The 14,489-nt window shown below is 37.6% G+C and overlaps 1 protein-coding gene across 2 annotated transcripts in view; it reads right to left on the minus strand.

Moving 5' to 3' along the window:
- LOC102847021 (28S ribosomal protein S27, mitochondrial-like) overlaps positions 1–14,489 on the minus strand; it is a 119,203-nt gene that overhangs the window by 82,228 nt on the left and 22,486 nt on the right. For both annotated transcript variants that reach the window (XM_006900039.1, XM_006900040.1), the window contains 2 exons: positions 12,028–12,098; positions 8,670–8,728 (listed from right to left, as the gene is read on the minus strand). In XM_006900039.1, coding sequence (XP_006900101.1) covers positions 8,670–8,728; positions 12,028–12,081 — 113 coding nt within the window. In that variant the 5' untranslated portion in view covers positions 12,082–12,098. The remainder of the gene's footprint in view (positions 1–8,669; positions 8,729–12,027; positions 12,099–14,489) is intronic.

The raw sequence follows: 14,489 nt of genomic DNA on the forward strand, positions 1-14,489 counted from the left end.
AGAGCAATGACTAAGGATGACAGAAGAAGAACTGAAACTTCTGAACTTTGGTGCTGGAGAAGAGTCTTAACCATACTATGGACCACAAGAAAACAAATAGGTCTCTCTTGGAGAGAGAGTTTCCAAGTTTTTCCTTAGAGGCTAGGATTTTGGAGCTCCATCTTACATACTTTGAGCATGTGACCAGAAGGGACCAATCCTTGGAGAAGGACTTCATGCTCAGAAGGGTAGAGGGACAGACAAGAGAGGAAGACTCAAGATGAGATGGATTGATACAGTAACTGGGGCAATGGGGATAGGTATATTGGAGTCAGTGAGACTGGCTCAGGAAAGGTCAGGATTCAGACGTTGTTATGAGTTGCAGGCAATTTGATAGCACATAACAACAATAATGACTTAACTGTAAATTCTTGAGCTACAAAACTTCCAAAAGAAAATACTGGAGAAATCTTAAGAGTGTTAGGTCAGGCAAAGATTTCTTTTACATAACACCAAACATATCATCAAGAAAAGAAAATAATGATAAACTGAACTTCATCAAAAAGAAAAATAAAACCCAACACCTTGTTTTTAAAAAATAATTAAGGGACTTAAACTACTAGACTATGAGAAAAAGATTTCTCAAACTGAAATAAGAAAACAAGCAACTCAAGTTGCAAGGGGCAAAGGATTTTGAGCAGATACTTCATTAAAGGACACAAGCACAGGAAAAAAGGAGATAAGCACAGGGAAAAAAAATGCTCTATCTCTTTTAGTCATTGTTTTTGTTATGTGCTGCTGAGTCACTTGGGACTCATAGTGACACTATGTACAACAGTCCTAATCCCTGCTCTATTCTGTGCCAACCTTATTGTCTCAGACACACCTGCCCTCAACCCACAATACCCCAGTCATTGAGTCAATCCATCTAATCAAGAGTCTTCCTCTCTTGTGGAAAATGCTGAGTTCATTGTCACGCAGTAAGAAGAAACTGTTGTAGAATTCAGCGGCAAAGTCTGTTTTTCTCAGAATACACATCTCGTCGTAGAGAATGGCATGCCACTTGGCCGTGAGGGGATGTCAAGGTTGCGTGGCAGGCTGCCTGCTGCCAGCACATTCATCCACATTGTATCTTGGCCTCCAGTCTTTTCTCAGTTGCTTAGCTGACCTGGCAGATACCAGGCATCCCTGGTTGGAAATGGACGGCAGGTCAGGTACAGCTGGGGGACAGGCATGCCCTTCCAGGCATGACGTCCCTCTCCAAGCACTGGTCTCTCCTTGCAACATATCCGAAGTATGTCAGATGAAGCCTCAGAATCCTTGCCCCCAAGGAGCAGCTTGGTTTCAACCTCTCGAGGATGAGCCTATTTGTTCTTCTGGCAGTCCACAGTATATTCAAAAGTCTTCTCCAAATGTTTGGTCCCAGTCTGTAGGTTTTCTTTTAAAAAGAAAAAAAGTGAAAAAAAAGTTTCTGATATGCACAGGGATTGAGTCTTTAGAAAGTCCCATGCATCAATTTTATCCTCTTTAGATTGTTGTATGTGGCATTCTCTTATACTTTGGACTAGCGCTTCTAAGCTTGATCCCAGTTTATCTCTTATGAATGTTATGGTTTTGGGCTTTACTCCCATGTCTCTAATCTACTTGAGTTGATTTTTGTGTATGGTATGAGATGTGGATCCTGTTTCAGCTTTCTGCAGGTGGAAGTTCAGTTTTGCCAGCACCATTTGTTGAAGAGGTTGTCATTTCCCCATTTGATAACTTTGATTTCCTTGTCAAATATCTGTTGACCATAGATAGCTAGGTCTATTCCTAGGTTCTCAATTCTGTTCCATTGATTGATGTGCCTGTCATTGTACCAGCACCATGCTGTTTTGGTTACCACTATTGTGTAGTAGGTTTCGAGGTCAGGGAGGGCTATGCCTCCGACCTCATTTTTGTTTCTCAGTAGTGTTTTGCTTATTCGGGGTTTCTTGTCTCTCCATACCATCTCAGACAAGAGTCTTATAACAAAAAAGTCTGCAGATTACTGGGGCCTCCACAAAAAAACAAAAAACAAAAAACAAACAAACACAAAATACAAACAAACAAAAAAAAGAAAACTGATAACTCAATTACAAAATGGGCAAAAGACATGGAAAGAATTTTCACAGAGGAAGATATTCAAATGGCAAACAGACACATGAAGAAATGCTCCAAATCACTGGCAATAAGAGAGATGCAAATCAAAACCACAACGAGATACCATCCTCACTCCAGTAACAGTGGCAAAGTCTAACAGGTCAGCAAGTAATAGATGTTTGAGAGGATGTGGCAAGAAAGAAACTCTTAATCATTGTTGGCAAGATTGTAAAATAGTGCAACCATTCTGAAAGGCAATTTAGCGCTCCCTCAAAAAGATGAACATAGAAATTCCATATAACCCAGCTATTCCACTATTTGGAATATAACCTGAGAATATGAGAACTGAAGCACAAACTGAGATTTGTACACCAATATTCATAGCAGCATTATTCATCATCTCAAGAACAAGGAAACAGCCCAAATGTCCAACCACAAATGAATGGACTGAGAATTTATGGTACAGTCACACAATGGAATACTATGCAGCACGCAGGGGCAGTAACTTTGTAAATTATTACCTAACATGGGAGCGACTGGAGAGCATTATGCTGAGTGAACTCAGTCCCATAAGGATAAATACTGTATAAAACTGTTATTGTAGAATGAGTATAAGGATCCAGGAGGGGTGGGAGAGGCTGGAAGCAGAGGGATGTGGATGTGCAGGGGGAGAGGGGAATTAATAATTGGATCATACAATTTGGGTGGGGAGGTGAGGGAAATTGAAAGAATTTGTGTTCAAGTTTTGTAAACTAGTAGGAAAGTAAAAAAAAAAGAAGTCTTCTCTAGCACCACAACTCAAAGGCATCAATTCTCTTTTTATTATCCCTTGTCATTGTCCAGCTTTCTGACACACAGCAAGTAACTGTGAAGACTATTACCTGGATTTGGCACACCTTAGTCTCCATACTGTCATTGTTGCTCTTCAGTATTCAGGAGATGTCCCTAACAGCAGACTTTCCCAATGTAGTTTATCTTTTGATTTCCTGGCTGCCGGTAGCAAGAGTGTTGACTGTGGAGCCAAACAAACTAAAGCTGTTAACAATCTAAATCTCTTCACCGTCTACCATGATGCTGCCAATAGGCCAGTGTTTAGTCATTAGAGAAACACAAACTAAAATCACAATGAGTTACCACTAAACACCTGTCAGAATCATTAAGTATGTTGGTAAAAATGTTGATAAATTGGACTCACCAATGGAATGGAAAATGGTGGTTTAACCACTTTGGGAAACAATTTAGCAGCTTCCTAAAAAGTTAAACATGGGCATACCATATGTTCCAACCATTTAATGCACAGATATTTGCTCCAAAAGAAAGGAAAGCACATAATTGTACATCAATGCTTGTTCACAGCAGCATGAACGCTATGGCCTCCTAGGACAGGAGAACCTTGGAGTATCTATTCATCACACCAGAGAAAAGTTAATGTTCACCCTCACATCTCTGCTGTGATTGAAAAACCCGAGTTATAGACTGAAATAGCATGATCAGAAATGTGAAATGTGAAGGGAGAAAGGGCCTTCAGTAAGGCATGAACTACAGACCAGACAACATATTCTCCAGTAAAGGTCCATTAAGTACTCATACTATCTCCCAGATCTTGTAGGAATCAGCAAATAAGAACTAAATAAAGCCTCTGGAAATGTTAAAAGTATTGGAGTGTTACTAAAAACACTCTAAGCATCACTTATCTCCCATTGGGCTGTCTTTTCTTAATAACGTTCAAACATAATGAGATCTGGCAAGACGCTGACAGCAAAATTTAAGATTTCTTTTCATTGCTGTAAAACATAATCTCTATGGCCTCCAAGTAAAATTACCACTGCTTTAATTCAAGCATGCTGTTCCCTCCTAATAAATTCCCACCTCTTCCTCTTCCCTACAGGCAGAAATAGATTCCTATAGCAGCAGCCTGAGGAGTGGCGCTCTCGTCTTCCAAGGAAGCATTGGGGTATTTTTGCTTATTGAAAAAGGACGCTATTTTGGTACTCTCTTTTTAGGCTGTCTGCCAACTGAGACTTGGAGACACACTGGCTGCCATCTGCCTCACCCCAGCTGTTCCTGACCTGCCATCCGTTTCCAACCAGGGATGCCTGGTGTCTGCCAGGTTAGCTAAGCAACTGAGGAAAGACTGGAGGCCAAGGTACAACGTGGATGAATGTGCTGGCAGCAGGCAGCCTGCCACGCAACCTTGACATCCCCTCATGACCAGGTGGCACGCCATTCTCTACGACGAGATGTGTATTCTGAGAAAAACAGACTTTCCCACTGAACTCTGCAACAGTTTCTTCTTCCTGCATGACAATGAGCTCAGCATTTTCCACATTTTCGCTAAAAAACCCAAAATGTTACTTTTTAAAATGGTTAGATTTTTAGTATGTGCAGTGCATGCCACAAACATTATCAATGTCTACTAGTTATTCTTCAGGAGTGACCATTATGTTGCAGCTTAAATGATCAGCTGTGATTATTGATATTCTTATAATAAAGGAAGCAAGTTTAATTTCACGCATCTCTAAACTGCCATAGTCCTAAAATGATTTGAAGGCTTTTAAAAACTGCAATTTGCAAGCATCCTGATGAAGCTGGGGGTACCACATGGAAAGAAGAAATTTTTACGGCTTGAGTTTACATTCCATTAGTGCCGCAATCAAACGCTAATGTAGAATTGCTAAAGCTTGTTATAATCATGACAATAATGGCTTTTACTGATGCCACAATTTTACTGGCAACACGCAGCTTTATCTCCCTAAAACGGAGGTAGAGCTGCCTCGGGCACACACTGGTCTGTCTGCGTGCGTGCAGCACTCACGGGCTTGAGAAACGCCAGCCCAGGCCTAGAGAGACAAGCTCACCAAAGAAAGACTCTCCACATCTCCATAAAATGACAAAAGAAACACTATTTATTCTAGGTCCCATTAGTCACCATTGGTTTTAAACAAACACATCCCCAAAAGAAATACACTTGAAGAAAAAGATCATGGTCCTTAAAAACAAACAACAACCAGCAATAACCACGATGGAGACATCTCCAAGACGTAAATGTAAAAAAGAAGGTATTGAACCTTATGTACCTTTTGTAGTTAAAATTCGGGAGTGAAATAAGAAACAACCAACATTGGCTACCTAAGAGAAAGTGCTGAGAACTCTGTCAATTAGGGGGCTGTAGTGGAAAGGAAATGTTCACGCTGAGTATCTTATTTTTAATAATGCAAATGTATTATTTCCTATTCAAAAGCTTAAATTTAAAAAAATACACATTTGATTACATATGAAAGTCTACATATGTCCAAATGAAATATGGAAGAAGATTCAAGAAACTGTTGTCTGCAGAAAGCAAAGATGTACGACCAATAATATGATAAAAAAAAACTCAACCAAACAAATCAACTTGCTTCTCATTATCTATTCTTTTTATGGCTTGAAAATTTTAAACCATGAAGCTGTATTACCTTTTAAATATAAAATAATTTTGTTAGAACAAAAACTATAGGTGTGAAAATATTAAAGTTTAAATACTGTTTAGTTATAAATTTGAAAGAAATAAAATGACAAAATCAGATGATGAAAGAAAAGAGGTAGAAGCTAATTTATATGCACTAAAATACTTCTTGTTAAAATAGTAAGACAGGAACAGATGTTGACCAGAGACTTAATAGATGTATTCCATCAAGAGCTCCATGTCTGCTGGTAAGAGTTACATGGTAAAAATTAAAAGAACAAAAAAATCAGAAAAATTTTGAATATTTTTCTCAGGAAAATGGAACTGGGAATTAAAGCATAAAAAAGAATAAATATTTTCTTTTCAATAATACTTTTCCTTTACTATTTTACTTTTCCATGACTTGGAATCTGTCAGAAATCTGTCACTGAAATAGATTTTACAAATACTTTTCTGTGCAAAATGAAAATATACCTTATTAGACTTTGATGTTAAATAAAAAAAGTATATCGCTGAATAATAATATATTATGATAGTTCTAGTTTTAAAAATCCTTGTGTTTTTACTTTCTACTTTTATGAAACAGATTGAATTTAAAAAATGATCTATTTAAATGAATTCTAGTCAGTACAAGGACCACTTAAAAACTGTGTATTCAACTAAACTAAAAACTCATTGCCATGGAGTCATAACTGACCCTTCAGTAAGTTCCCAGGACTGTGAATCATGTTTCCCTTTGCAGCCACTGGTGGATTCAATCCACTGGAGAGGCACTTTCTTTAGGTTATCTACAGGTACCAACTCCCTATGGATTAGATCATCAGAACACCTTCCTACATTTGAAGACACTCATAACTAAACAATGGCACTCACTAGTAATGGTAGGAAGTGTTGTCATCATCGTCAGCAAGTAATATAATTTCCAGGGCAAAAGAAAGATAGTTAATTATTTATTTTATATCCTTTCTTACTCTCTGCCAGTAATCTATTGTTAATGTGTTTTGAGAATAGTGGGAATGTGTTAGAACAAAGACATCTAACTACTCTTTTCAATCTTCCCATAAGGTTTTATCTTTTTTAAAAAATCTTGACTCAAAAGGGTGATACAATCTAGAAAAAAACTTTACGATAGAAAACATAATTGGAACTCTCAGTATAATTGTAAAATATTTGTTAACATACATAAGCAGTTCAAGTGTGTGAACAAATTAACAGAATCTGGTAAAACTTAGCAACATTAATTTTAGTAACAAAAGTGGAATATTTAAGAAAAAATTTAACAATTTGTATTTGCATTGTATGTAAAGTTCTAATTAATAACTAATAGTTCTCTCCCATTAAGATAGTAACTTTACATTCCTGATAAGAAAATAGACATTTAATACCTGAAATACCATTTTATACCTATGAAATCTAAGCTAAAGGAGAAGTGGCTGGGCCAAGACAACGTAAATTATGTTTATCAAAGATGAACGGCAAAAAGTCTTTCTATTAATAGAAATCTATAAAAAACAAAATGCCAACACTGAAAAGTTAAAAACTGCAAGAGATGTTCTTGTTGTTGTTAAGTGCTGTTGAATCACCTGCAACTCATAGTGACCTATGTACAGCAGCTCTGACCCTTGCTCTATCTGGAGCAAGTTTCACTGACTCTAACACACTTATCCCCATTGCCCCAGTTACTATATCAATCTATCTCATCTAGGGTCTTCCTCTCCTGCCCTCTCTCTCGACCCTTCCAAGCATGATGTCCTTCTCCAAAGACCAGTCCTTTCTGGCCACTGCCCATAGTATTTGAGACGAAGCTTCAAAATCCTAGCCTCCAAGGAGAAACTTGGTTTCACTCTCTCCAAGACCTATTTGTTTCTTGGTGGTCCACGGTAAGTTCAAGACTCTTCTCCAGCACCACAACTCAAAAGCATCAGTTCTTCTTCTATCATCCATAGTCATTGACTAGCTCGCTGATAAATAACAAGAACATGGCCTGGATCATGAGTACCTTAGTCTCCAGACTGACATCATTGCTTCTCAGTATTCTGGAGAGGTCCATGACAGCAGATTTTCCCAATGCAATTAATCTTTTGATTACGTGACTACTGATGCCAAGAGTTTTAATTGTGGAGCCAAGCAAGCTGTAATTGTTATCAACCTCAAACTCTTCTCCATCTATCATGTTGCTACCAATTGGCCCAGTGGTGAGACTCTTTGTTTTCCTGATAATTGAGCTTCAGTCCATATTGAAGACTACAGTCCTTGATCTTCTGCAGCAAGTGCTTCAGGTCCTTCTCAGTTTAAGCAAGTAAGGTTGTGTCATGTGCATAACGTAGGTTGTTGATGAGTTCCTCCAATCATTATGCCACATTCCTCCTCATAAAGTCCAGCCTTCCAAATGATCTGTTTTACATACAGATTGAAAGGTATGGAGACAGGATGCATCCCCGACACACTCCTTCCTGATTTTGAACCATGCAGTGTTTCCTTGCTCTGTTGTGAGGACTGTTTCCTATTCTGAGTAAAGGTATTGCATTAGCATAATCAAGTCTTCTGAGTTTCCCATTCTCCTCAAGGTTTGCCACAATTTGTTGTGATCCACACAGTCATATGCCTTTTTATAGTCAATGAAACATTGACAGACATTCCTCTGGTACTCTTTGCTTTCTGCTAAGATCCATCTGACACTGGCAATAGATGTTAAAAAATCTTTCAACTTATTCTTAGAAATATTTCCTCATATACTAAAAATGAGACCAAGAAGTAGAACAAATTTGCTACCATCACATAGAGAGTAACAGAGACAAGCCATGGGAATCCAGGCTCTTAATTCCTAAGCCTGTCATTCTGAAAAAGTAGCATGTATATTAGATATCCTGAAGACACAAGAAAAATACAGAGACAAGGTTTGGTCCCTGATTAGAGAAAACACTCTAGTTAACTTTTCTTTTTAAATCTATATATAAAAAATGAAACAACTGGAAAAGAAAAGGGGGTGGGGGTGGGGAGAAAAATGGAATTAGATGACCCTCATACTTAGATATTTAGTCATTTGAAACATTAACAATAAGAAGATAACTGTTTAGGAAGATTCACAGTATGAGTATATAGCTAAAAGAAACACAAAACTTACTTGTAAAGGTAATACTCTGCGTGGTCTATCTCTTCTCGAGATGAAATATTGTCCACAAACTAAAAGACAGAAAAACAAACTCTTGGTTGAAAACAAATTACGGCATATTTTAAGTCTAGTTTACATGGTGATTTTAAAAAAACCAACCAAAAAACTATTTAGGAATAAAAATTCTCACATTATATTTATTGTTCAACTTACTGAGTCAGAAACAACTCATAGCTGAATCTCCGAGGCTTTATATCACAAGAGAAGAGACTTCTCACTGTTCTCCTTCAGAGTAGCTGATGAATTAGAACGACTGCATTTGAGTTGACAATATAACTCCTTTCTTATCCACCAGCTCACCAAAACTCCCTATAGCCACAAGTATTTTTATATTTTATCCCTGATATTTTCTTTGCATTCCAAGCTTCAAATACACAGGAACAAAAGAAAAGATGAAGACTGATGGTTGAAAAAAATATAGCCCAAGAGATGAAAACCAAATTTCATCCAGGAATTCAATCCTGTCATCATTTTTCCTACACTGATATAAATTCTGCTTACAGACCAGTCAACCTGTGATTTATTTTTTCCCAACAAAGACTCCCTTTGACCCATAAAGCTGCTGAGTATATTCTGTAACTGTAGACTAAGTAAGCAATGAACAGAATGGTCTATCTATCCCAAGGATGGATTTTACCCTGAAGCAGAGACTGAAAAAAGGGGGGAAAAATAGAAAAAAAGAGATCAAATAGAATATTATGTATGTTGTAAATAAAATAAAATTAAAAAATTAAAGCAAAACAAAACAAAACCTTCCCCAAAAGAGAGAAAGATAATAAATCAGGGACTTATGGATTTGAGTTAGAATATTTTTCTTTTCCCATTAAATTATAGACAAAATGAGATTCAAACAAGGGAACCAGAGATTGAGAATTAGCTGTGCAGAGAGTATTCTGGGTGGCATAAATTGGTGGCACAGCCATTCCAGGACTTCATCTCCATAAACAGGATAAAGGTGTCTGCTCTGAGGACTATTAGGCTTGAATGACATAATTTAAATTAAAGTTCTTTATATTCTGAAGTTCTAACTAAACAAATATTAAATATTTATGATATATAGGGCTTTAGTCGGGCATGTAAGAGATCACCAATAACATTTCAGGCTCCCTCCAATTCGTATGAGTCTATAAAAATTTAAGTTGCATTCTAGTTAAAATGTCATACTATTAAAGAATGGGTGAAGGAATCAGAAAGAACCAATGGGACTTGAAAAGATGAGATGGAAATAAGCATAGATGAATGGTAATTAATTGAATAAAACACAATTTACATCAATTAAATACAATGTGAATGGAAGACTGTATAAAACACATGTGTGAAACACAATGCATAGGAATGTTGTATGTAAACCAATAAAAATATAGGAAAAAAGGGGGAAGACCAACAGGCAGAAGATGAAAAGTGAGAAGGAAGATGTTGTTATTATAGGGGTTTTTTTTAATAGTATCATTAATTTTAAAAAAGAGTTTCAAAAGCAAGATTTCATTTTAGCATTACATCCTTAGGACGATTCAGTTGTTTCCATAATGAGAAAGAGGAAATTGAGAGATATTCTGCCACTAATGTTGCAAAGTAAATTCATGCTAAAGCCATACTGTACATAGGGTTTTCGAAAGCCTGTTATTTCAGAAGTGAATGGCCAATTTTTGCAAGGAGGGACCAGTCCTTGGAGAGGGCCATCATGCTTGAAAGCGTGAAAGGACAGTGCAAGAGAGGAAGACCCTCGATGAAATGGATTGATTCAGTGAGTGGCGTAATGGGAGTGGGTGTATCAGAGATGACAAGGTTTACTCAGGATAGAGCAGGGTTTAGAGCTATTGTACATAGGGACGCTATGAGTCACAGATGACTTGACGGCACATAACAACAATAACAACAAAGACATTTATCTGAAGGTTGTTGTGGTTATATACCACTCAGTTAAACAGACTCCTACCTGACCCTGCAAGTGGGCTTTCAGAAGCAGTAAACTACCTGGGAAGAGACTACTCATTTTTCTACAGTGTAGCTACTAGTGGATTCAAACCCTGTGCCTTCAGGTTGGCAGTGCAGCTCCTTATCACTAAGCCACCAGATGAGGAAGAAAAAATTTGAGGGAGGCATCAGAAGAGAACTCTGATGTCAGAGATCAGGATTTGATTCTCAACTTTACTACTTATAAACTGTATGAACCTAGACAAGTTATTAATTCTGAACTTTATAAAATCTAGACAAAAAAATGTTTATATACATGACTATTGAGAGACTCGACAAAGGCAATATACCTTATGAATTCAGGATAATAACTGGCATGTTGCTGCTGTTAGGTCCCACTGAGTTGGCTTCGACAGACAGCAACTTCATGAACAACAGAATGAGTGCTGAGCAACCCTCACAACTTTGCTATGTTTGAATCAATTGCTGTCACCACTGTGTCAATCCATCTCATATTGCTGGCATGTTACTGTTACTATCAAGTGCCACTCAGTTGGTTTCAAGTCACAGTGACCATATACGCAACAGAACAAAACACTGGCTGGTTCTCTGTCCCTTTCAACTATTGCTATGTTTGAGACCACTGTGGCAACTACTGCATTGAACCATCTCACTGAGAGTTGACATTTCTTCCTCGTGGCCATAGAGTCAGAACTGACTCAGAGCTGATCCTCCAGTGGATTTCTGAAGGCTGTAAATTTCATGGGAGGAGATTAGCCACTGTTTCTCCTGAGGAGCTGCTGGTGGATTCCAACTGAGAGGTGTTGCCTTTGGGTTAGCAGTGTGACACCCTTTGGATGACTGTATCAAAGCTCACCAGAGTTGGAATGTTGTTGCGTGCCACTGAGTCAGAAATGACCCATAGCTCACCCTCCACTGGAGTTGTCATAGGAGTGAATGGTTACCATCAATTACCATTCCATCTTCTTAGCCTAACATTGTTCTCCTCTTCCCTCCATCATTCCGCAGCAGCTTAACATTAACATTCCTTCTTTACAGACTTCCTCAGTTAACAAAAACATTTCCATTTTTAATAATATTACTTGAACGAATACATCAATTCTTATAAAAAATTGTGGTATCACAGAATAGGATCTTACATCATGGAAAAATTAGACACAAAATACAGAGATATTGATATCAGAGGTTGGTAAATTTATTACATTTTAATTCTACCAAAGAAATTTGCTACCTTACCATGAGGTAATTACAAAGACATACCACACTCTGGAAAAACATTTCCTAAGAATGGTATTAATTTTATAGCCGTTTAAAATAAAGAGCCTTTTGTCTGCTTGTTCTTTTCATCTCTCTCTCTATCTATAAATTTACTTACCCTTGCTATTGTCAAAGAACTAACTGGCAACTTTCTCTCATATGTTTTATCCATTAAAGATGCTAGTTCAGCTGTGAAGACAAAGGGGAAAAAAAACTTTGTTAAGTATACATATTTCTTAAGAAAAATCTAACAGATACAATTTATGCCAGATGGTTTCCAACATTATGAAATTAGTGTTAAAACATGCTATTTTTTGCTCTTTCCAGAAATTATTTTTATTTAAATTAATATGAACAAAGAAACAGTACAATTTTTAGATTATTTATTGGAATAAGAATTATTGAAAACTCCTAGTATAAATTTTCCTTAAAAAAAAGAAGTAATAAAGAAGCCTATACATTTATTGTTTTCTATAAATGCTTATACATTTATTTTTTTTTTTTAACAAGAGCAACAATTTTATTATTATGAAGAAAAGTTAAATTTTAAATATGTTTTTAGCTTTTGGTGATTTTGATATTTCAGAACAAAATGTTAGGGAAACAGACAACTTTTAAGTACTGATACCAGACATAACTTACATTTCTTACATTTAATCACTTTGTGATATAAATATGATAATGTTTATGTACCTTTCATTGTTCTAACCCTGTCTTATTATTTTTTTTGGTACTATATTACAAAAATAAAAACAAAAAATTTAGAATTTGTCAAATGACTTCTAAACATTTCTTGACACAATTACAGAGGTACCCTAGCTAATCTTAATAACTTTCAACCTAAATTATTCCCACTTTGGGTTTTTTAAAGCATGATATATCTAGAAAACTTGATATTCCTGAAAGTATATTTTTAGGCCCGAGTCCACATGTCAGATACGTACCCCGACTTTCAGGATATATTTCCAGCACCACTGGTTGCATTTACCTGAGAGTCTTCAATAGGAATCTAAACATTACCATCACCATAACTGAGTCAAACTCACAGTAACCACACAGAACAGAGCAGAATTGCTCCTTAGGGGTTCCAAGGCTGTAGATCTCTAGGGAAGCAGGCTCCCTCATCTCTTTGCCTTGGAGCAAAGGTAGATTGAAACTGCTAACTTTTTAGTTAAATGTTTTAACACTCCACTACACCACCATTAGAGTTCTTTGCAAAATTTTAGAGTTTTGCATTCTCCAACTATCTACCGAGAACCAGTCTTCCTTCAAGGTTCTATCTCAGTAGAGGCAACGTTAGATCATCTATTTAGGTCAAAACCCTACATGTCGTTCTTGACACCATTCTTTTTCACAATCGATAACCTATCTGTTGCTGTGGTGATAGGATTTTTAAGAATGACTTTTCTATCCTTTGCCTTAGATCTGATCACATAGCCAGGTGAGAATGTAATAAATAAAATGAATCCTTAAGGCTCCACCCACCACCCTTAGCTCCTCTAGGTGCATATTCTTCAGGAGCCCTGCCGGCAGGCAGCTGCTTCCATCATCAACAGCTGGGTGAGTCCTTTTTTCCTCAAAGGGAATGTTAGCCTATGCACACAGGGATTGGTTTATCTTGCCTCTAAATATGTCATATTCAGAGGCAGAATGCGGGGACCTGCATGCTAGGAGAGAAGTAGAGAAGATAGGAGGCTAAAAGCAAGCATCAGGGACCAGAGGTTCCTATGCTAAAGCGATTTTGCGCTGATTGAGAAGCTGCACGGATTAAATGAGGGACTGCAGCACGGGTGGACAAGTGGTAAGAGGCTGCACTGCAAACCCAAAAGTATGTGGCTTGAATCCACAGTTGTTTCACGGGGCACAGGGTATCTCCTACAGTGTGATGTATTGTCCACGGGAGAGTCAGCTATGAATTAGTTCTGACTTGATGGCACACAACAACAATCTTGCTGTTCACGGAGAAGTTGTCTGAATGCATTGAGGGATTCTGTCTTACCGTTAACGTGCCTTGAGACTGCTATTTACTAAGCTGGACTTTGATTGTGTGATATCCTTTGCCTTCCCCACTTTAACCTGTTTCCCTAATAAACCCAATAGCTGTAAGTTAAACGAGATTCTGTAAAGTCTGTGTGATCACTGCAACACATTTCAGACCCAGTAAGTAGGTTCAGGAATGTGGGAGTGAGTAGCTGAGTGACCTCATGGAAATTAGGTTTGTGTTGTGGATGGTGGTGATGGAGGCAGGTCCCCCTTGTGGAGTAAGCAGGAGTTAGACATGCCCTTCCCACCCTGCCACTGATCCTTTTTACAGCTGCCATATTTTATAGTTCTATATTTGAAACAGAAATGCATATCATTTCCACTGCTAAGCCGCTAGGACTTCTCCCTTTGCTTTAGTTATGACCTTCACTCTTACAACCTAATCTCCATATCCCATGCTTTTAAAACAATTCTGCCTCACAGTGGGGCTCCATCAGGTATCTTGTTGTTGTTGTTGTTGTTATGTGCCATCGAGTCGTTTCCGACTCATAGCGACCCTATGCACAACAGCTCTAAACCCTGCCCTATCCTGCGCCA

This window comes from Elephantulus edwardii, unplaced genomic scaffold, assembly GCF_000299155.1.
Source record: "Elephantulus edwardii isolate Elephantulus edwardi_28Jun2011 unplaced genomic scaffold, EleEdw1.0 scaffold00271, whole genome shotgun sequence".
Lineage (NCBI taxonomy): Eukaryota > Metazoa > Chordata > Mammalia > Macroscelidea > Macroscelididae > Elephantulus > Elephantulus edwardii.